We start from the raw sequence: 24,123 nt of genomic DNA on the forward strand, positions 1-24,123 counted from the left end.
ATTTACTGTATAGCATAAAATCACCTGCTTGGTTAGTTACCAATTAGTGCATATAGTGGTAAGAAAGAAAACATGCTAAACAGGCGTCATTAGTGCTGCAAATGTAAAGGAAAAGCGAGTCTTCATGACGTCGGGTGAAGTCAGTCACGTAGACTTCAAATTTCACTTGCGCAGCTTTATTCAATGGTACGGTAAGTCCGTCATCAGTAACCATGGCGACTACATTATAACAGGAAGTATGCTGTCTTGAGGGCTTTCAACGACAGCGTGCCGACTGACGCTGCCTGCAAGTAAAGGTATGTTTCCTCATACAGCGTTTCTCGGACTTAATGCATGGAAGATGATTGTGACTAACTTTGCACGGACTTGGTGTAGTTCTTGAGCTTGCAAACTGCACACTCAGAACATTAGGCTAACTAATATTTTAAAATGTAGACTTTTTGGGTCCATGTGCCATTCGCTGTTACTGTAATTTAACATATTGGTCTAATAATTATGATGCAACTATTTTTCATTATCCCTCCTTGCGATTTGTTTAGGCGTATCTTAGCAACCAAAGGGCCAGGTTGTTTTCGATTGTCCACGCACTTGAAAAGTATCAGCTCAGCTATAATTATATAGACAGCCAGTGTTAACAAATACCAGGTAAGTTTGCTCATGAGTACATTTGTAACCTATCAATGAGTACAAGTGTAACATAATTGTATTTGTCCTACTTTTCCTAATGTATACTACAATACTATATTCAAACATTGCTGTTTTTTTAAATGATTACCTGTATATTCATAATTCATTTTTTTAATCATACAGTTGAAAACAGTTTAGTTTGAATCCAATATTTGTTTTTATTGTCTGTAGCAAAATGGGTACATTACTGACAAAGGCAGCCAAGTGGTCCTCACCAGACAAACTGGATTCCACGCCGCTGAATAGTCTGCTGCTGAGAGAGATCATGCTATTTGTGGAGGACTTCAGCTCCCTGCACCCACAGGAGTCAGAGCTCTTGTTTGAGGAGCCACTGCAGTGGAATACTACTTTAGTAGCATCTGACTTCGAAACAGATTACGACATTGAGTCAGTCTAATCATGAGCTTTCAGTATTATTATGTCTCTCCAAGATATGCTGTCACTGTAGTTTGTAAATGCATTTGAACGTAGCTTTCCTCCAAGTGGAATTCCAATTTTTTTTTTTGTATCAAAAGATCTGACATTTATAATTGAACATAAATCATGTAACTAAGACTAGAAAAGTACTTATGATTTGTGCCCTCAGCGAATCAGGCGAAGTACACTCCCTGGAAAAAGATGAGCAGGGCATTTCAACTTTAGAGCTCTCTCCTCCGAATATTTTTGTCCGTAACTTCAACCAGCTCTCCAACATCATGAATATGGAAAATGACAAGAGAATGCATGAAGTTCAGGCGTGCATTGAAGGTAAGAGCTTCGACCATTTGGTGGGGTTTGATTCCCATCATTTAATCCCCCAAAATAGGTTTACTCAGGTCGTTTCAGGTCAGTAAGGAAACTTTTTAACCGCTACTTTGTGCGGATGCGGGTTAAGTTGCAGATCCATGACTTGATTTTCCAACATGAACATTTTCCTTATGTCCCATTGATATCACATTGATACTTCAGAGGACAGACACAATGCCGGTGTGAGTGTGTATTTATGCTGCTGATTATATTTAATGCAAGATGAAGCCTTTTCAAGAAATGCAGTCTATACTGCATTTTATTCCAAATATAATGTCCTAATTTCCCTTTAATGCTCAGAAAACAGAATGCCTGTGGTGAAGATTCTTGGTCAAAGCTATGCCAACATGCAGAAAGTTAAGATTGACAAAGGACAAGCAGAAGATAAAGTGACAGACCCCAAGGTCCAGCTTCTCCGTCTTTTACTAGATATGGGTAAACAGATTATTCGCAAGCTCCTCAAAGAAATATCAGAGTGGGTATTCACTTTTTCCTCCCCTCTCAACCCTAGTCAAATAATACATATTAGGTAACTGCAGTAAGTTTGAAAAAGAAGCACCAAACTTGTTTTTATTGGTCTAAATTTTTCAGAAAGTTCCGGCTCAATCCCTCCTTTGTGGACAACGAAGTGGAATATTTGCAGGCTTTTTGCGGTCCGGAGGAGAATAGGGTGTTAAAATCGGTTCAATACACATCAGGTTTGAATTATATTCATATTTCACTGGGTTGCAATTGCTCTTAACACACATACAGAATATTCCACACCATAAAAAGACGGTCGGTATTGTTCAAATGCAGTATGCGTCTAGATATATATAACATTTGTCTCTGTCACTCTTCTCAGACTATGAATATCAAAATGGATGTCGCGCCCCTCTATGGAGGCAGATAGAAGGTGAGATGTGTTATCTCGTGATTGAGCCTTATGACACAGAGACGCTCTACATCACCTGCAGCAGTGTTGGAGTTTTTCTCAACATGGTAAGACGAGTGTGATGGTCACCACATGATGGACTTAAATCAGCAGTTCTTAATATGAATGATAGTTGATATTCTTGGAACACGAACTAAGGTCTCGTGTGGTAAAGAATATGCACGTACATTAGCAGATGGGCTTAATGATTGGTCTCGGAAGTGTGAATGCCGGATAGTGTATAACAGAGGACAATAAGATGGAGCTGATGTTTTTGAAAGATTTCAGTGCTTGACAAGTTGCTGTCACATTATCCGTCATGATTTATTTTTTTTACACCACTGTAGTGTTAGACAAGATAGGCTTATATGATACAGAAATTAGGTCATTTCAGCATACTATCCGGAAACTAAAAGGTTTCCATACACCAAATATTGGCTCCCTTCAAATCTGTTTTCAATAATTTTAAAAGTTAATTTGCACGCTTGAAACGGTGACTCTTTCACTGACTTTGCTGACAAGCCAGAGGTTTCCTGTCTCTGTTTCTTCACCTGGAAATATTTCAACCAAAGTGGAGGGGCGGGGTGTAGAAACTACAGCCTGGCACCGAATGGATGACATTGATGCAAATGAAACCTCAAAATACGGTAGTGTCTTAAACCTAATTTAGCGGTTAACATGGCTTTACACTTCCCTTCCGAGGCTGCCTGGAGATTCTCTGAGCTTTCTTGGCCTCAGCGCTACTCCCCAACTGGCATGTGTGTCGAATTAGGATTGCGGTTTGGTCAGAATTAATGAAAGTGTTTTTTATTATGTGCTCACGCAGGGTGTCAAGCACGAGGGAGACAATGATGCCTATGAGCGAACGAGTGATGTCTTCAAGAACGTGGTTACTCTGCTGAAGAACAAATCTCAACTCTTTGCTGAGAGCTTGAATTCACAGGTATAGCGGAAAAGATGGGAAAAGTATTTAGGGGTGTCTGGGGCATGATGTCACACTTTTTACGGTCTTATTTCTAGGAATCCTCTAACAAGTCCAACAAGTCCTAGACTCTGAATTAAAGAAAGTTGTTAGAATATAAACTGAGCAGTAGTTTACAGAATCCCATCTGACTGGGGTGAGTGGCACGGTACATATACCCTAGACTGGTCGCCAGACAATTGCAGAAAAATAAGAACATTTTTGAAAAGAGAATTTTGTTAAGGGGGTTAAAGAAAAATGAAAATTGGAGAAAGTGCTTTTGAGTTTCTTCTGGTAAAAGCATTCTGTTTTTGTCAATTTCAATATACTGTATGCTTTGGGTCTTTGTCTTATTGAAAAGTGAAATTCCTCTTCAGCTTCAGCTTTCTAGCAGACATCTGAAGGTTGTGAGCCAAAATTGTCTGGTATTTGGAACTGTTCATGAGTTCTTCCACCTTGACTAAAGCACAAGTTCTAGCTGAAGAAAAACAACCTTGAATAATAATAATGCCGTGACAATGCTTCATTATAGTGTTCTTCTGGTTGTATTCGGTATTATTGTTTTGCTAGGTCAGGTGGCCCAGTTTTGCTTTTTTTGTTTTCTTACATTTTCTTTTTGAAAATCCATCCATCCATTTTCCAGTCACTACAGTCAGTCCCAGGGTAGATATAGGCAAACAGCTAATCATACTCATTGACAACATCAATGAGTGACAAGCGAACAATGGCTGCCTGCACTCAATTCAGACGAGTGAGTCACTGCGCCGTCAGTGACTTCCCTGGTATATTGCCACCCAATTGCGAGGCATATATCAACAAATCGCATTTACACTCACATTCACAACTATGGACAATTTAGTCTTGGATTCACTAATATGAATGTTTTTGGAAGGTGGAAGGAAGCCTCAGAACCTGGAAGAAAATCCATGCAAGCACCAGAAAAACATGCTTTGCTCACTGCTGCTGTGTGACTCACATGTAGTATAAACAGTGCACATTGTGTAATTAGTGTCTGTGCTGCACTCCGCTGGTGAGCTAGTGTCTGCTTGGCCGTATGTTGAAGTACCCAACATCAAACGGCTCCACACACCACACATGCACACACAATGAGGCAAGCTTCCAGACATTCAAATCTGCGTGATTTATTCAGTAGTACTGCTTCCTGTTTTTGTAATTTGATGATGTAACAAATTGCCTCAATAGTCAAAACCAGCTCCACTCAAAAATCTGTTAATCATTTGAGGATGTTTTTTATCTTCATTTTCACTTATTCAAATTTTTGATGGAAAACGTTCCATCATCATTGTGTTGGCACCATTGAAGTGTGCCACCTGTGAGTGCAGGCCTGCTTTTTCTCTTAACACATCAAAATAATTCAGATTATGGGATTATTCTTTGACTCTTATGGTTATTTAAGGCCATGCTATAATTTGACCTGAATCTAACTGATTCATAATAATTTGGATGGTACACTATTTTGTGACGATTAGAGTAAAGTCTGATCTTTAAGATTAAGAGTCTAAATTGTCGTTTGGTAGTGATGTGCTGTTTTTAAGGATAGAAATACCCTTGAAAGAATGGCCAATATAAACTAAAGTCTAATGGACCATACCATTTTGATTCTTGGCCTGACAGGACAGTTCCATTGTTGGTGCAATGACATTGATAAATAGAACATATTTTTCTTGAACAAAAATGAAAAGAAAACAAAAAACAATATAAACCGACATTTTTGTTTGTCTCAATGTTTCTTATTGTTGTTAAGATTTGGAAATGCGTGACAGCAGTCATAGTCTCCTAACTTTTTTTGCACAAGCAATTCTATTGTGACTCAAACCGTGAAAATTAAAACTAAATGTCTCTGTTTGCACTTTAATCCTGATTTGCACAATAATGGATGGAAGGCCAGACTGACAGACGGATACAGTAGATGACTTGACTTTAGCAGAAAGGGAGGAAGCAGATTTTCCTTCTACATTTAGTGTTTTGGATTCATTTTGACATCTCAGCAAGATTGGAAATTGGGCATGCTGTGTATTTGCAAGCGAAAAAAAGAACATCTCAAAATTAATACCAACTGTTGTATGCTGGAATCTGTGGTAGGAAAGACACTGACAGTTGTTTTCTGTCAAAGGCGGTCAGGGGCCTACATTTTACAACCATGCTGAATTTGCTTCAGCAATTGTGATCAAGTCACCGAATACCTCAAAAAATATGACAAAAAGTGTCAATGACTAAACTTCACCTGCTAATAATGTATGGCTTCACTGTTGCTGGCGTCAGTCCTGCTTCATTCAGCCTGCGCCTCAGACCTTCTTGTGTTGGTTTACTTGCAGTAAGTTACTGGTAATGGTGCTTTTTATTGAGGCATGTCAAAGAAATTTGAGTGTTCCCTCCTGTGAGAGCACATGGACTTTGTCCATTACACGTATAATGGAATTAAAGAAGGTCAATTAGTTTGAATAAAGTCAGACTGTGGGTCTGTGGTTGGTTGGATTGACTTGGATATTTCCAATAGTCGGTCACTTTATGTTTAAGCAAAAACAAGTCTTTGGAAAAGTGATTGGCCATGCTTGGCTCCAGCTTGTATGTGGACATAGTCCTCTGAAATACATCTTAATTCTTTTCCTCAGCCCTTTAAAATGTTTAGCCCCTAACAACTAGTGACAGTCTGAGCTATTTCTGCAATACAGGTGTCTGTGATTAAAACTCTGCTGCCTGCAAACTGTTCAGCAATTCACATGTCTTACTGGCATCTATACATGTGGTTTTAAAGATTTTTTTTTAATACAGACTCTCCAAACTTAACCGAAAAATAATAACGGAAAAACTGTGACACAAAACCATGACTCTTGTCTGTGCCAAGCCAGTTCAATTTTTTGGGGTGTAAATGTGTACTGAAACAATAACTTAGGGATGTTGCCCAGCTAACTAACAGAACATGTCAGTTTCTGCACAAAACACACTATGTCACTTAGTTATTCCTACTAGGACCAAATGGACCTTGTTACACAGATGTGAGAACTATGGATTTTTGTTGTAGCAAGCAAACTAAAAATTCAACTGAAAAATACATGTCTGTTTGACTTGTTTTTCTTTACCCATTGAAAAGAATGTTCCAGCTCCTCCACGTTCACAAAAATTCGTGGATGCTCAGACACAACTGTCATTAAAAAGGATTAACAAGAGTGCTACACCTTCTCAACGGTAGGATCTCTGTTTGTCCCCAGCTGCGTACAAAACTGTAATCGTCCACAAAAAGAGCAGTTAGAATGCTTACTGTTTGTTGTTGGAATCACTGTGTGAACTTGAGAGGAAAGTGATGCTTGAGTCATTAACGGGCTGTGTGTAGTTAGTGTACTGTATATGGTTTAAGGGCAAGTGGAAATACCCATGATTACACAGTCATCAAGACTAATAAATGCAGTCACAGCATGGAAACCCTTTCTGCCCAATTAAGGATATGACCTGCAGAAAGGAAATGCTTTTTAAAGTAGCACTATGTACTATTTGACCTTAAAATAATAGATTTGAAAACATTTTGATGGTACACTGGCTTGAGATAATGAGTGCTCTCTGTCATTGCCATGGCAACCCTGATCACCTAATTTGGTGGACAAAACATGGCATGAACCAAGCTGATCCTATATATATATATATATATATAGTTGCTTATATAAATATAGGGATACACTAAAATAACTTTTCAAAATACAACTGGGCATAATAAATCTTTGTTTTATATCTACAGTGAAGAAGACAAAACTTCTGAACTTGATGCCGCCCAGAAGGGAGCCAGGAGCAAGAATATATCCCGTTTCTCAGAGTCCTCTTACGCAGAACAGCTGTCCTCTATGAAACTGTGAGTCTCCTTTTGGTTTTCCTTCAACACCAGTAATGCTCACATGTTAATTGGATATTCAAAGATGATTGTTTTGAATTTTCTGTTCTTGAAATAAAACTGCAAAGTTGCATCCATTTGTTCACAAGAAATGCTGGACAAGAATCCAAGGTTATGTGTTGTCTTAGGTCATGTGGTCGTTATGGGTCAAAATGTAATATTTTCTGCTTTTTTTCTTTTTCAGGAAGTCCCAATTACAACCAGGGGAGGTTTTCAGTGAGACTTCTTCTGAGAGCGATCAGAGTTATGAGGAAGAAGAGCAGCCAGCACGCCGACAACGAAACACAGATCATCCCTCTGACTACTGGCAGATCCAAAAACTGGTCAAGTACCTTAGGGTAGGGGAACGTCACACCACGCATCACTCATGTCTTCTTCTGATGGATCTGAACCTCAATTTGAGATTTAAAAAATAGAGCTGTTGTCCCGCAAGCACAATTGACGGGAAACAGAATATGTTCTTTTTTATGTCATCAGTGCCACAACTTGAATGCTGGTCCAAGTTAGCGTTCTCGGATCATTTGTGCATCATATGTAGCCGCAGCGCTGCATAGCAGAGCTATAGGAAGAGAAAGTGAACATCCTTTCCTATAATCCGACCTGTCTCGGTTATATCAAACTGCTGGTCAGAAAGAAATAAAGATGAAGTGTAGATTAAAGGCAATACTTCTTTCAGATTTTCAGATTGAAGTGGTTGTCTTTGCTCGTGGATTCCTGGTTTGTGAGACAGGCCTGTTTGGTTGCCTTTGCGAGCCAAGGCAGAAGGGGAAAGAGCTGTCTAACGGCACCAGCTGTAGGCACTGTTTGCCCACACCGCAGCAGAATAAAAATGAAGCGTGCCTGTGACAAGTCTGACAGGGCATATGGTGAATATTAATGTGTCAAGAGGAAAGGAAAGGAAAAGAGACAAAAAAACGCGGGTTACCCAGACTGGCTCGGAATCCCTCTGACTACTTGAGTTCAGAGATTCTCCATCCTCAATCAGTGGATCCTATTTTCTGCCCATTAGACGGAGAATACAAAGACCTTATACCATCACGAATTTCTCACTATTTCTCATCTCATGGTGTGCCTCCAATCCTTCCCTGATTTCAACCCTGTTGAGTCCCTCAAACAAAAGATCCACAACGGTGGAAAGTAGTTGACCTCCAATGAGCATCTCTGGGAGTGCTAGCAGTTTGTACCGTCAGCAGCGTATACTTTGAGAAGAATGAGGGCATAAAAGACAAGGCAGTGCAACGTAGAATATTGCAATAAATCATCACTAACAACTAGCCAAACACAACAAGATGTGTGTTACACAGATGGTGATCTGGAGAATGATGTCAAATGTTGGGATAAGTTTGACGGAACTCTACAATTTTCCTTTTAAGGCACGGAGAACTGTTGTATTGTGAGCTAAAGAGCGAAAAGCGAAAAGACATTCCTCTATTAGCATTTTTATTCAGGTTAGCTCAGCATGTGTTACGCCTCTGCATAGTCTCATAGTGATCGGTTGCATAGTTTTTGCTTAAAGTACACATTCGATATAATATGTGGATATAATTACATGTAAAATATGATCAAAATAGCTGCAGCATGTACTGTAATTCTTAAAGACATCTTATTAACAGGTAACTATTGAAAATGATTTTAAAAATGTAGTACTCTATGTCTCCTTTAATCACGATGAAACACAGCAAAACACATAAGAACTATACCATAATTATAAAAAAAGATCATACAGGTGGACCAAATATTTTCTCTGGAGAAGGTATTTTAGTATCTGAGCAAATATGTGTTATATAATGAGAGGAAATGCCCACTCTATAAAAGCAGTCAGTCACTTGCAAGCAACAGGGGGTGTAAATGATATGAAAGGAGAGAATTCAGTCAGAGGCAAAAGAATGAAAAAACCCTTAGTGGGTTTGTATATTTTATACTCTTCAGCTGTACTTGGGTGTGCAAGCGTTAGGGTTGTGTGTGTGTGTGTGTGTGTTCCTGTGTCAACAAGCGTCTGCGCGGCAGGAACCAACACATCCCAGCTATCTATCTGTCTTCAAACCACACCAAGCAGTTATTTATGGGCTTTGTCCAGTACTCATTTTTATAATATCATTACCATCAGACGCTGAAACTTAGCATGAGCCAAGTTAAATATCTGTTTTATTTTAGTGAGATGTTTATCCTCCTGCATTATAGACAGATGTTTGAATGATTCAATCCACTGCTCCAAAGATCAGACTAGAGTATGCCTTCCATTCAGTGATCTGAAGGGAAGCAAGCAGCTAGTTAGAAATCTCAAGGTGAGAAAGGGTTAAGCATGAGTAAATGAGTCTTTTTCACTCCTTAATGTCTTTTGAATCATTTGTGCAATTTAATATTAAAAGGCTCTTTATTAAGTAGTCTTGTAACATTGGCTGGCCCTTATGTTATGAAATACCTTCATGCACGTGTCATTGCAGGTTTAAGACACTACAGGAGCCTAGCTCATCTTTTAATCTGTTTTTATGCAACTTCTCAACTAGCATTTTTTATGGTAGGTCTTATTCCAAGGATGTTCCCATTCTTACAAATTCTCTTATATAAACAAGTTTAATTTTGTGTATGCACTGTCAAAAGATTTCGTGTCAAACAAAATTCCAAATCCAGATTGCATATTTGGAACGAGTGGACACTTTACTATTTGAAATGTCCATGCCTTACAAAATCAGGTTTTAATTTATTGTGTTTATGTAGGGATTCACATTTTTTCCCATTCTTGTTTCACTGTACATGTTTGCGTTGTGCTCACAAACCTGCATGACATGTTGCATGTATATACAGTAGTATGTTTTATCTAAACAATTTATAATAACAAATGATACGCCAAGTGTAAAACTACAATTAAGGACATGTGAGTTGTGAAAGGACTAAGCGGGCTTAATCCCTCCAAAAAAATACATCTGAAGCACTTCTTTTTTCTTTTTCTTTCTTTTTTTTATGAATGGTGACATAAAAAGACCAGTTCTGCCTGCATGGTTGGTGGTTTCACCATCCCCAAGCACTAACCATAGACCAGAGTTTTAAGTGGCATATGACTCTCACTATCCATCCTCAACTAAGATGTTATGGAGCCGTGCAGTGCGAGGAGAAAAAAAGTCTGGAAAAAGACGAATAGTTAAGGTTGAATCATTCTTCTACAGAATTTAACAATGTGTTCTATTTTAAATTCTGGATTGTTTTATTTCAATCTATAATCACGGCGAAGAAAAAACAGCTCCCGTTCCCCTCGTAGTCCACTTTTCACTTAATGTTTCAGTTAAAATGTTGCTGTTCGCTCGAGTGCAGGTTTAAAATAAATGTGAGTGTTTAGCAACTATCAAAACATATTTATCATTTGAAATGCCAGATCCACATTAGTTTGGGAGGTTTGAATGCTAATAGTGTTCTTTCTTTCTTGGAGCAGTACCTAATGGCTTCTGGTCTTGGCACTAGAGTCGGAGCACAGCCCTGTGTTAGCAAATAATTTATTTCCATCAGCTCCCACCACAAAGCTAAATAGCGAACAGGCTGCGGTATTCAAATATTTTAGCTGGGGTTGTTATGGGGGATACTAGAGAGGGAAAGTGAGGATTTCTATGCTACTTTTTTTTTGCTCATTCGTTGGTCATGTTTTCCTTTTGTTTTTCAATGTGTACAAATTCAGGGGCTCCATCCTTCCGAGGCTGTATTCGAAGGCTGAAGTCCATTATATTGCGCAAGACATACAGTCATCTCCAAATTTCTATTTGGCGGCAATTCTAACTTAGCCCTTGCGATATTTTCAGCTTTTTAGAACATATCATTGCAGTTGAAATATTTTAGTGGTGTTAACATATAGCCATCTAGCATTGTCCTGTAACAATGTGAGTCAACAAGGAAATCTCTGCAACGGCTAAATCGCTGAATTAAAACAAGGGTTGACATGGACTTTGCAGGTGCATCTGTGTATCTTTATAAACCCTCCGCAGGGCTTATGAATTGGTAGCTTTTGACTGATGGATACTGATCGGAATTATAATTCCAGGCAGGTGACCAGACAGCCACTTTGCTGACTCTGTACGCCTTGATGGACTACGACCTGACGCAAGAGACGTATCATTTGGCCATGCAGGACTCAGGTGGCCTCAAAGTCCTCACTAACATTCTACATTTGGATGAAGTCAATCTCCAAGTGAGTCATTTTGTCAAGTCTCGACTTGGATGGCCTCCAATCTTTGTGTGCCAATTTGTATTGTATATACAGACACCAAAGTGCTTGGTACACTGCCTAATCTTAATTAAAGTCATCACTTAAAAATTATCCTCCAGTATGTCTTCTACAAATTTCAGTAATTCTTAAATTTCTCTTATTTTTTCCATAAAACACTTTTTTTTTGTGTGTGTGATTTGAATAGCTTGGATCTCTGCGAATCCTCCGAGATATCAGCCACAACGCCCAAACCCGCCGGACCATCGTTGACAACGGAGGCTTGCGAAGCATCGTTAATGTCCTGGACTCACGAAACAAAGACGTGAAGGCCTTAGCTGCTGAGACCATTGCTAATCTGACTAACTTCCGCAGGGCAAGGAGAACTGTTCGAAAGTATAACGGTATCAGTAAACTAGTAAGTATTTGTCAAACAAAAGTATATAGATCATTGGACATTATTGTATTTACCAAATCTACAAAGTGTAGAGGAAATGTCTGGCTGTGAAAGGAAATGGGAGCCCCTAAAGGAAACCTAAACATTGTGAGAATATACAAGGAGGCCTAAAAATCAGGTGTGGGCACCCTGCAATACAATGTGGAAAAAAAAGCGTTCGACCGACATTCATTTAGTACTTTTTGATAGCATTTTTATGTTTTAAATGCAAAAAAAGAGCCATTCCCATTTCCGTGCATCCATAATCATAATATAGTGGTTCACCTGTCCTTTCTGCAGGGAGTCTTTTACAAACACCAGATTGGGTGCTGAAGTCAATCAGATAGAATGTCCCCCTGCATCCTTTGACCTGCATTCATGTTTGTTGACAGAACGCCCTGTGATTAAAGGCTCTACACTGTTGTATATTTTCCACAGACCCCAAATCAGATGTTCTAATGTGTGAGTCACTCAAACGGGTAGATTAATTTCACGCTGTGGTACAAGACCACCTTTGAACTGGACAGTGATAGCCTTGCCTGCTCTTTCTCATTAGGAACTATAGATTGAAACAGAATGATGGTCATGAACTGGCTTTTTGGATGTAACATCAATATCCCTTTGGATAGTCTTTCACTGCTCCACCAAGTAGCAATATAATTCATTCCTGCTCAGATGTGTCATCAGCCTGTTTTATGTATACGTTTGCTCCATCTATATGTCTGTTTCTTGTATTTTGTCTCCGATCAGGTGAAGCTGCTGGACTGTGCCCCCGATTTAGCAAACGTGGACGCAAAACAGGAGAAGGATGTCGAGGTGGCCCGGTTTGGGGTGTTAGCACTCTGGAGCTGTAGCAAGAGTCCCAAAAACAAAGAGGCCATTCACAAAGCCGGCGGCGTCCCTCTTCTGGGACGCCTGCTCAAGTCTCCACAGATGAACATGCTCGTTCCGGTGGCGGGCATCCTGCAGAACTGTGCCGACGAAGTAACAACGATTTATCGTCAGACTTAAACTTGATTGACAACAACAAAATGATTGTAGTACATTGTTTTTTATGACAGGAAAATTGCAAGGATGCAATTCAAATGGAGGGCATGGTCAAAGATTTGGTCCAGAACCTCAGCAATGACAATGATGAACTACGGATTCATTGCGCGAATGTCATCTTCAAGGTAGCAGACATCCATTCTCATTCAGACAATCACTGTGTTGGAACAGAACCCTCACTACCTACACCCATTGTGACTCCAGAAGCAATATTTTGATTTCATGAAAATCTGTTATGAGTTTGAGTTGATTAATTACGTACTGTAGTTTTTCAAACAATAACTCACCCTCATATCTCATAAGCACAGCATCCTTACTACAGAAATATACCCAAGCCCATTGTTTACTAGTTTAAAATGTATGTGTCTTTGTTTTAAATGGCAGTGTGCTGAAAACAAGCGGACCCGCACCTTAGTGAATGAGCACCGAGGTCTGCAGGCACTGGTTTCACTTCTCGGCAAGACGGACAACAAAAAGCTCATGGCTGCCGCCACTGGAGCTATCTGGAAGTGTTCCCTCAGCCCGGAGAACCTGGATGTGTAAGCTTGAGACCAAGTGTCACCTTATTTTCTTCCACTAGTAGACACATGCATACACACATACGTTATTGTCATCATCTCACGGCGTTTAACTTTTACAGGGGGGCGGGGGGGATGTATCACTGTTTCCACTAGCATGATGATGTCTTTACTATTGTGTCTGGATGATGTAATTTACTGCATAAAATGTGGTCTTTAGCACCTTGACTATAACATAAGTAGTCACAGTGAAATAATCCTAAAGATTTTTTCCTTGTTCATATCAGCAGTTTTATTATTGACTTTAGACATATTGTACTGAGCAGCCCAGATGGAGAGCTGTGCAAGCTTTTTGTTCATGTCCCATTGTTGGTTCCCTGGTTGTTAGCACATCGTTCCTCTTTACCATCACTTGTACCCTAAACTAAAATAACAAAAAAAGGGAAAACAGTTGCAGTCCTTCAGATGCTCACTCAGTTGGGAGTCGTGCAAGATTTCACGGTTTCACCTCCCAAGTTTTTAAATAGCTTTTAAAAGTCTCAAATTTGTATCCAGTTTCCACATGTAGGACGTTTAGTGCTTTTGAATGTTGAAGTTTTTCTGTATTAACTCAGTATACATATATAACCCATATCAATGAAATGACAAAAGTAGGTAGTTGACAGACTTTCCCTAAGTGCTAATACCTCACTATATTAATATGATATTTGATGTGTTTTGAGATGAGATTATCTAAAAATACCTTTCCCTCCTTCCGAATGAATAGTTCAAATGGCAGAGTGGAATTTCTAGATTTTAGAAAAAAAAGGCTGAGTCGCTCTTAAATGCATCTTTCAGCACTTCATATATCATACGTGACAGAATGATATCCTACATTTAAAGTCTAATTTAAGTCTTCCCCCACTGCAGCTAAATGTAAGCTGCCACAAGTTGAGCAAAGCTTGCTTTACAGAAGCAGAAACATCACAAAATATTTCATGCTGCTAATATTAACTTTTTTCTTTTCTTAAAAATATGGCATTGAGTATTAAGTTGTAAACGGCAAGAATTTTAATTGATTGTTGCTACAATAAATTCTCTGACCACAACTTGGATTCATATAAAGGAAGTTAACTGCACAAGCTTTGATTAATATGACAGTTTAGAACACTCTGTGCCAGTGGGAGCCATATGCCATCTGTTCTTGCTTTTGAAAATAGAACTTAGCTACTATTGATAGCACGAACAGTGATACATCAATTTGTGCCCTTCATCATTTGTACACCTTATTTAGTGACACTTAAATGTACGAACACTAAACTGTCTGGTTGCCCTCACTGTAAATCACACTGTCACAAAGTTATCTTAATGACGGTGCCACAGGACTCAAATATGAATTGACCTCTCATTTTGTAGCTCTTGCGGGCAGTTGGGTGTGAAAGAAGGGTCAGATGTGGTCACATCTTCACAAGGAAGTGAGCACGGAGCAGAGCAAATATTTTTAGGTTTCCTTTTTCCTTTTTTTTCTTTAAACTGCTTTATTTGAATTACTTAAAATGTTGAGGTCAGGCAAGAGCTGGAATGAGGCAACTGAGCCATTACTGTCAAATCATTTTGCAACAGCAAACATAAAAGGCGGAAATTGTTTTATTTTCTGTCTTTATTTATTTTTGCTCTTCTTTAGTTAAGTGCATGCTAAAAGGGAAACAGACCTTGGTTGTTGCATTTTTTTTTTTTTACAGCGCTGATGTTCTCCACGGTCTGGACAGTGTACTAGTCAGGGGGACTCCCACTTAAGACAAGAGGAAGCATGTGTTAGCCATTTTGTCTGATTAATGTTTCATCAAAGTGTTTATTTTAGGACAATATTGTCTACCATAAGCTTATGATTTTCAATGAATCTGCCAAATCATGGGAAATGTGGGCCAAATTTTTATGTAGTTTAGGACTGGGAAAAGGTCTCTGCAAGTGATGTGTGGAAACAATGGAACTTTATTTTGTGCAGATTTATGAATGCATCAATATGTGACCCAGTTAGTCTGTCCACAGAGGTGTTATGGACACGTGTAAAAGTGTGAACAAAAGAATGAGGAACTCCTCCAATGGAAAATTACGACTGCCAAGTTTCGCTAGTACTGTAATGTTTGGTTTCCAAATTGGATCTCAAATGCACACCAAATAGATTGCATGTCATTGCCAAACAAAAAGACCTCACACAAGTAAAAAATGCCATATGAAACACAAGGTAAAGACATTGCTTATTTTGTTTGTCAACTGGATTACATAAACAAAAAATTACTGAATTGGTTCAAACTGATTTTTAAGAAACCTGTCCCCTTATCATGACACAGCTTTTGACACTTGTCACCTGGTGTGGTTCTGAGCAGACACCAAATGGGTGACATAAGCCAATGCTGGTCACTTTTGGTTGATCAGATTCTAAATCACAGCATCACTGTCAACTTTAGAGGACAGTAATGACAAACACAAACGCATGCTTAGCATTGTATACCCTGTTGCTGTGTGTTACTTAAACAGTATTTTACTGCAGAATCTTGATTTTATTGGAGCATTCAGTCTTCTCTCAAAATAATGGTGGATTTTACCTTGCCATCCTCCTTATCTAATGTGTCTTGGTCCAACTTATGTCAATGTTTTGCAGTTTTCCACTGCACTATTTTGAGAAGAGCTGAGCCGAGACATGTGTAGTGGAAATGTGACCCTAATAGAGGGGTGGTGCATATACTACGTTGGAAGAATCCATTTAAGTATTGCTCTTCCTGAATGCTGTAAAGGTTTCGATAGATCATACTCACCAGACATGCGTATTATTAAATGTATTTATGTGTGCGGATCGCTACAGACCTGTTTTACTAGGAGAAGAGGGCTTTAACAATTTTGCTCTGACCAACCAAAGAGGGTAGAATAATGCACCATCATTGAGGACCAGCTTGCTGGCCTTCTAGAAATGAATTTGAAATCAGATTGTTTCAAGAGCCTGCCATTGCAAAATGAGTTTAATTTACCGTACATCTGCGAACACTGCTGATTCTGAAGGGTATGGGAAGATTACATTGACATGGCTCCATATCGAGGCTGAAAACTGATCGGCCCTAACGGTCCACCAGTAAGATTTTAATGCTGTGAGCATTGTTGACATACACACATATTTGGCGGCAATAATGATATTGTATATCTTTTATTTAAAAAAAAAAAAAGTATATATATAAAAAATATAATAATGATTGGCTGAAGACTGACAAAACAACACTTTTGTCCCATTACATTTAACAGCCTTTAATATGTTTCTAGTTGTGTTGAGATCTCATAAATTTGTCACTTGGGGATTAGTTTCCAAAAATAAGCGCAATTCGCTATTTATGTAGCTACTGTATGTCAAAAGTTACAGTATGCCTGTGATTACAAGATTATACCAAAGTGAGTTCATCACACTTGGCTCGCCTTTAAGGTGAATTTCACCCCAGTTAGCTTTGGCAGCTTGTCTGTTCATTAGCAATGTTTTTTCTTGCAAGAATAGGCTATGCTTCTATGGACCTTGACCAAACCGAAACTGACCTTGGCCCTGTGCAAGAGCTTAAGCATCAGGATGCCAGCAACCGTAACTGTGAATAAAGATAGTGAAACTTAACTGTACATCAGGGGTTTGTTGAGGTTTGCTTCAACCACATTATATCCCTCTTAAATGTGTGCTGTAGTTTACTATTCAGTCCCACTGGGAAACAAGGCATAATCACCAAAAAATAGTCAAGACAAGTTTCTTGCTACCTGTATAATAGAAAATTGTGAACGAGCCTGGTTTGGGAGTTTTCATGAGGCGCTGGTTCCGGGTAACATTAGAGACTTTAATGGGGCACATTTTTATCACATTGTTACATAAGCAGTCTGCATCATTCTCTTGTGCGATAAACATGTTAACTCTTGTGCATTGCTTGAACTGTTTTGACATTTGACAGCAATAAATACACCCTAAAAGGTCATTTTTCCACCTTGAAATTTCATGATTTTTTTCTAAAGTGACCCAAAATACACAAAAATTTCATGCTTTTTGGACAGATTTGTGGACACCAAGAATGTTCTCTGGGTTAAATTTGATCTGAGTCTAGTTTGTACAAAAATGTTTTTTTTTATTTAAGTGCAAGATCTGCACCTACAAAAGTAGTTGTAATGTTTTCTATGAAAAAATGATTAAGGATTACTCATCTATTAGTGTCTCACAGGCCTGTTGTTCATTTTGATATAGAGACCCTGAACAGGAAAAGCAATATTGAAAATGGATGGAAATATTACTTGGATATTCTTGTCAAAATTGACTGAGGACAAGTGTGCATGGAAAATGAACATATGTGAGAGATAATTTTGGTCACATATCTGGACCAAATGGCAACATGTATTGGATTGGATTGCACCAATACAATACTTGCTTGCATGGTCCTGCTTTAAATTGTATTAGCAAAAATGGCCAATTTAATTGACGAAAACTATTTAGTGATTGCAATCTGATGTCATAAAACATACATTGGATTATTTTATTTGTGAGGAAAATGCTCTATCAAGCCTCTCACCCAAAATCATCTAGGATAGGCGCCAGCTCACCCGCATCCCGAGTGAGGACAAGCGGTATAGAAAATGGATGGAAATTGCTCTCGCATGTAGTTGCACCTTTTCCAGAATCAAAAGGGAACAGAAGTATTTCCAAGCTGTACACATTCAAGTGATCGTACCTTGAAATAAATAGTTCTTTGCTTTATTCTCAAAAGCTTTCAAGAGCATAAAGTCCTGGAGACCCTGATTGGCCTTCTGACCAATCAGCCTGAAGAGGTTCTGGTTAATGTGGTGGGAGCCCTGGCGGAGTTTGCTCAAAAGCCTGCAAACAAGATCACCATCCGCAAATGCGGAGGCCTCAAACCACTAGTCCACCTACTTGTCGGAAGAAACGAGGCATGCCCAACCACGCATTTATGTATCCTTTTATAAACTACCTCCTTCTTTTGTAAGTGTCTGAACTGATCTTACGTTATTGTCCTTCCACTAGGCACTGTTAGTGAATGTCACCAGGGTGGTGGAGGCCTGTGCCACAGATCTGGACAACATGGCGTAAGTCTGCCTCATTTATTCCCTCAAAAGAATATCTTAGTACAGTATTTAGACTACCATTGACTAGCGAGCCTATTTGATGTGGCTCCATTGTTAACGCCATGTGGGGTGTCCTTTTTGAGTCTTTTTAGCAGCTTACTCATGTCATCACTGAAATAACTTTAAACTATACTCATGGTCATTCAGTTCCTATGACAAGAGAATGACATGAAAATTCTGGAACATTTTCACATAGAAACACTGTGTCATTAACTTGTCACATGTTGATGTTGAAAGAAAGCTATGGTGCTTTAATTTGTATTTTGCAGATATATTTCTCTTTGATTCCTGGTTTAATAATAGTTTTGTTTAGGCTTTGCTTATTTTACCTGCTGCTCTAAATACGGGTTTGTTTAATTCCTGGCATTTAGCTGTAGCTTTGTGGCCACTGTTAAGACAAATACATGTAAAGCCTTCCCATTTCCAAGACAACACGGCTGGGAATGCACAGTGATCCGCAGTCAAATGCAGTATTTACTCTGTGTTCGTTTAAAACCTCACCCTCGATACAGGACAGTGTGGACCATCGGGGCCTCGTTACTTTTATAAGGCACCGCGAGACACTTCTGAATTAGGACACAAATAAAACTCGCAAAGGCCGTGTTCACATACCTAAAAGTTGGCATTACTATCATATCTGTCATTAGGCTTTAATTACTTAGAAGCCAAAGCTAAGTCATTGAAAAAAGTGAATCGTTTCAGATTAAGGCAACTAAATGAGGCAAAGCTTTAATGACGGTCCATAATGTTGTCGTGTTTTCTCACCTATATATTTAGGCCAGACCATATAATTACTTTTTATAATTTTGTCTTTATAGCTGTAAACAAAAGTTTATGTCAATAGCTGTGTTTTTTATTTTCATTTTATTTTAAGACGTGTACGTACAGTAGTTTGCAGACCAATTAACACCAACTGCATTTGATAGTTTCCTGTTCTAACCCAAAAGTGTCCCAAGCTGCTTACCATGTGTTTTCATAGTGTTGGACTTGTTCACAAATACAAGTGTTTACATACCTGAAAGTGTCAAAACTTTAATTCAATAGTAGACAAATCCCACTTTCTCAAATACAACAATCATAAAACCAGATTCATCGTTTTTTTTTTTGGTCGCCCTTTTTTTTTTTTTTAAGCTTTTCCATGAAATATTCCAGTTGCATTTTCTCCAAATGAATCCTGTGTTGCTACAAGAGAACACACACTGTTTGATACCTCCAGGGTCTGCGGTCGCCTCCTCTAATCCATCAATGTCAGATGCAACTTCTGTGCTAATCTGTTTCATACCTGCTTCACAGGGAGACAGAGCTGTTCTGGCGGATGATATGAAGCTTCCTTTTTTGTTTTTGGTGCAGATTTAAGAGGCCCCGCAGACTGGAATCTGATGTTATGATCATTTGAGACTGATTTATGTGCAAACAGAAGACAGATGGTGCCGGGGACGCCTCTGATGAGTGTTCATTCATTGCCAGTCACGGAGATACTGTGATTACTGGGTGTTTAAGTAATTATGACAACAGTCAATGTTGGCCCTGTTTGGTGCAAGCTCACACGGGGAACACGCATGTTATTTACACCGCACAACGGATGCACTGTGGTGTAAATTCAGGTCATTCTGAACTTTGACTATGCAACATGAAATACGCTTTCGTAAACGTCACACAAGCACCATGAAATATAAAGCGACCTGTCTCCGGCTCTGTTTGATTTGGAAAAGGTCACCTTTTTTGGCTGTGGTTAAAAAACAAGCCAACATAATGCATTTGTCTCAGTGTCTATATATAAATCTATGCATGAAGCACTTTACACAGATGTCAGTTAACCTGTGACCTGAGCTTTTCCGTAGTGTGGGATTTGGAGTAAGCACAGCAGCTGAGTGAGTTTTACGCCTGGGGAGGAAGTGAGTAGGACTGAGAATGTGTTGTGGTGAAATGCTGATGCTGAAATTCATCAATTTCTATGGAGCCTGCCGCTAGCCAGGCAGATTTAGGGAAACATCACTGACCGTCAATGAACTTGGTCTTCCCAACTTGAAATTGAGTACCAGGTTTTTTTAGACCAAAGAGGAATTCATCTAACAATATAATTATGATTTTGCTTGCAGTTTGCAGCTGTGTAGAACTGTACTGCACCATAATGAGAGCAATTATTTTTGCCTTCATGCTACATGACAGTAAAATAAATTAGGAACAGCTCTAAATTCAATGCAGTACTTCTATGTAATGTTGCGGCTGGTTGGTGCATGTAGACATGCATGTGTATACCGTACATTCTTATAGTCAACGTTAGATTAGCTCATTATTCCAGTGTGCACACGAGAAAACATTTTAATCACGACATTCTGTTTTCATTGTGCTCACTCTTCTTTGCAAAAGAAGCAGAAAATGCGCAGCACCCTTCATTCATCCCTCTGATTTTCTGATGGCTTTAGGTGTGGGTGTTTGGGCCATTCCAAAACATTTAATCTGTTATTTGCATATGTTTTTGCATATTCCACTCTGTCTTCTTACTTATCACACGAGTGTTTTTCCTTCCAAAGGATCATTCAGGACCTTGATGCAATCCGCTGGGTATGGAGCTTGTTGAAAAACCCAAACCCAGAGGTTCAGTCCAGTGCGGCATGGGCTCTTTGTCCATGTATCGAGAATGCAAAGGTACAGTGAATAACATCAGTTTTAGAATTACACAGATGATTTCCAGGAAATTGTTGGTTTCCACAACATATGGTAAATACCTTTTAATTTATACTCTCTTGTTTGACTCATTATGGAACAGTTCCCTTCATTCTAGAATACAAAGAGCAGATTCACATCTGCTAAATGTCTTGTCAGTCTCCATGAACCCAAAATATCTTACATCAAACAAATGGATAAACATGCCACACCACTTTTTTTTTTCTTCATTTTTGCAAATGTATTTTGTATTCATGTATAAAACAGCTCCACCCATTTCAGATTCAACATCTACAGTATAATTCATCCTCTGTAAAACCGGGAATTGACCTCATATGGCTGAGAAAGACAAACAAAAAAATTAATAAGGTGCTCACCTTTTCCTTGTAACGACCTGGGCCTGCACTCTTGCACATCATTCTCTTTTTTTGTCTTCATCTTGTGTTTGCCCATAGAGAAAACCAAAGCCTCATAGCATTGGGTCTCCACACTTTTTGTTGTTCCAGAATTAAGTGTTACATGAGCAGTCAAGCCCACTCACATAGCAGAAGCACCGTTATATATCACCGTGCTTGTCTCACTACAACCTGCTGCTGGGAGGTTAGCGTTAGCAGGGGCAGGGCGGTGTCAGACAGGGCTTACATGAACCACGGCCTAATAAGAAGCAGAACACCTCCTTTGGCACACCAAGGTTGTTGAAGTGGGAAGCAGGCGGGGGAAAAAAGACCAAGTAATATCCTGTGGTGTTGCTTCTTATTCTCGCTCTGAAAATCCTGACTCAACGTGCTATCTGTTACTGAGATACGTGTGCCAAGTGTACAGTGCAATATCATTTTCATTGTTGAACTCACACGTCCAGCTTTAAATAGGTTTGAAAATTGAAATAAATCATGACAAAAATATAAATAGTAACTCATTCACTGCCAGACATTTTCAGCCCCTCTTTTACCCTAATGTTTGAAAAAATTTGAAAAAAATATAAATCAATTCCTGGGATTGAACGGCTGGACTGTGAAAAGACATGTAAATTTGTCAATGGCAGTGAATGACGTAATATACGACATCCCATGTAAAAAGCCATAGTATCTTTGTGTAGGTTTCTCAGAGCAAGCGAGGCTTAATTATATTAGAAATGCACAAGCTCCTTTTTGCTGTAGTTACAGTACTATTCAGTATTCACTTTCAAACCATGCGCATCTTGTCATAGTAATTTAAAACTCCCCAAGATCTGAAATGAAAAATGCTGTCACCGAGTTGAATCGTAAAAAGACACTGAGGACTGTAAGTGATGCATTACATAACATAATACCTGCATATATGCCATTTTGAAACGGAGCCTTTCTGAGTTGCGTTCTCAAAGCAATCTGATTGGGCAGTTTGCTTTGATTTTCTGGCTGAACCATGACAAGTCCCAATTTTTCAGAATTGAGCGCTCGAATTAAGAAAAATAATAATTTACGTGTCTGAAAGAAGATTTGCTGTTTTGCTGTTAAATGAAGCAGGTATGAAATGGATTGCTTTCAGTATTATTAGCATACTATTTCATTAGTTTAGATGCAGCCCTGGAAAATGATGCATAAAGTCTGTTCATTAATAACTTTAATCCCCCACCGCTTTATCTCTAAATATCAATATTGTTTTACCGGATTATGCCTTATTAATGCAAACAACTTTTCATGGAAACATCATGGAGAGAATCCGTTCAACAATGCGACCCAGATGGGTGTCTTTGGGTGAAGCCCTTTTCCTTTTTTCAAGTTTTTTTTAGCTGCCTGGAATTTTTCTGGCCCAGAAGTAGCGTGAAAAAGATGCATGACAACCATGTGGAGGGATAAGCAGGATCACAAGCCCCGCTAAGGAGGCCTTCGAAAGTTTGACAATATTTGTTGCATTATAGTTCAACGGGGCACTGTATGCGCATTATACTATGTTCATACTGGACGTTTCTTGAGAGGAACCTGAGAACACACAACAGTCTCTTATCTATTTCACTTGATCCTTGGTTAAGAGCCTCATTATACAGCATCTGGGGGTCCATCCTTGCCATGAAAGAGATTCAGGGCCAGTCACATCGCAGCTGGTGCTTGAGAGAGCTTCCGCTGTCGCTGGGACTCCCGGCCAGCCATCATCAGTATTCCTGACGGAGAGCTTCCTGTGTGTGTATGGAGGGGTTAGCTTGCTGGCCTTGGACTCCATTACCCACTCCCGACTTTTCTACCCCCTTCACTGCGCACATTGCTCATCCCCTGGCAAAGCATCACAGGAACCATAGACTGCATTCTGGCCAGAATTCAACTTAAGCTAAAGCTGCGCTTTAAAACACAGCAGCACACCCGCTGAACTTAATGTAACTAGACATGACAACGCTGCATTCGACTTCACAATACTGTTAAAATAGAAGCAAACATTTCAATACTCTGGACTTTGTGTCATTAGAATACATTTAATGGTTGCCTCATTCACCTTTGGAATGAACTTGCACAAAGCTTGTGAGCCACTCAACATGTTGAGGATGAGCAAACATTCCCACAGACACTCCAACACAGTGTAGAAAATGTTCCCATAAGAAAAGAGGCTGTATACTTAGATTCAGACCTGGCCACTTTGGTCTGTTCTTCTGCAATCTAGTGAGTTGTATTTTTAAAAGAGTGCCCCGATGTGCCAAGCCCTGCTGAAGCCCGTGCCCCTGCCAGCTCTTCCGCTGTGGTTCTTTTAGGACTCCGTACCAGACTTGGTTTGGTAAAGCATTGCTCCATAAGTGGGTAAAAGCCCTTGCGGTACCTGCCTTGGCCATGAATTTGAATTGTGAGGCTTCTCTCACAATTCAGCAGTTCTCTGGGGGAAAGGCCTATAAATGTCACCTCTAAACTTTAAATTCCATGTGG

The 24,123-nt window shown here is 39.3% G+C and overlaps 1 protein-coding gene across 3 annotated transcripts in view; it reads left to right on the forward strand.

Annotated features, from left to right (window-relative positions):
- The first annotated feature begins 219 nt into the window (after positions 1–219).
- odad2 (outer dynein arm docking complex subunit 2) overlaps positions 220–24,123 on the forward strand; it is a 30,118-nt gene continuing 6,214 nt past the window's right edge. The window contains exons 1-19 of one of the 3 annotated variants that reach the window (XM_086021106.1): positions 220–296; positions 540–645; positions 859–1,074; positions 1,274–1,434; positions 1,774–1,948; positions 2,065–2,171; positions 2,318–2,454; positions 3,213–3,329; positions 6,460–6,554; positions 7,099–7,209; positions 7,433–7,586; positions 11,276–11,422; positions 11,646–11,855; positions 12,624–12,857; positions 12,935–13,045; positions 13,305–13,459; positions 18,196–18,376; positions 18,471–18,532; positions 21,106–21,220. In XM_086021106.1, the coding sequence (XP_085877232.1) occupies positions 863–1,074; positions 1,274–1,434; positions 1,774–1,948; positions 2,065–2,171; positions 2,318–2,454; positions 3,213–3,329; positions 6,460–6,554; positions 7,099–7,209; positions 7,433–7,586; positions 11,276–11,422; positions 11,646–11,855; positions 12,624–12,857; positions 12,935–13,045; positions 13,305–13,459; positions 18,196–18,376; positions 18,471–18,532; positions 21,106–21,220 (2,484 nt within the window). In that variant the 5' untranslated portion in view covers positions 220–296; positions 540–645; positions 859–862. Of the gene's footprint in view, positions 297–326; positions 646–858; positions 1,075–1,273; positions 1,435–1,773; positions 1,949–2,064; positions 2,172–2,317; positions 2,455–3,212; positions 3,330–6,459; positions 6,555–7,098; positions 7,210–7,432; positions 7,587–11,275; positions 11,423–11,645; positions 11,856–12,623; positions 12,858–12,934; positions 13,046–13,304; positions 13,460–18,195; positions 18,377–18,470; positions 18,533–21,105; positions 21,221–24,123 lie in introns of those variants that run through there. The other 2 variants (XM_086021108.1, XM_086021107.1) reach the window with 2 other exon arrangements.

This window comes from Filicampus tigris, chromosome 21 (genome assembly GCF_054856515.1).
Source record: "Filicampus tigris isolate MCC_2025a chromosome 21, RoL_Ftig_1.0, whole genome shotgun sequence".
Lineage (NCBI taxonomy): Eukaryota > Metazoa > Chordata > Actinopteri > Syngnathiformes > Syngnathidae > Filicampus > Filicampus tigris.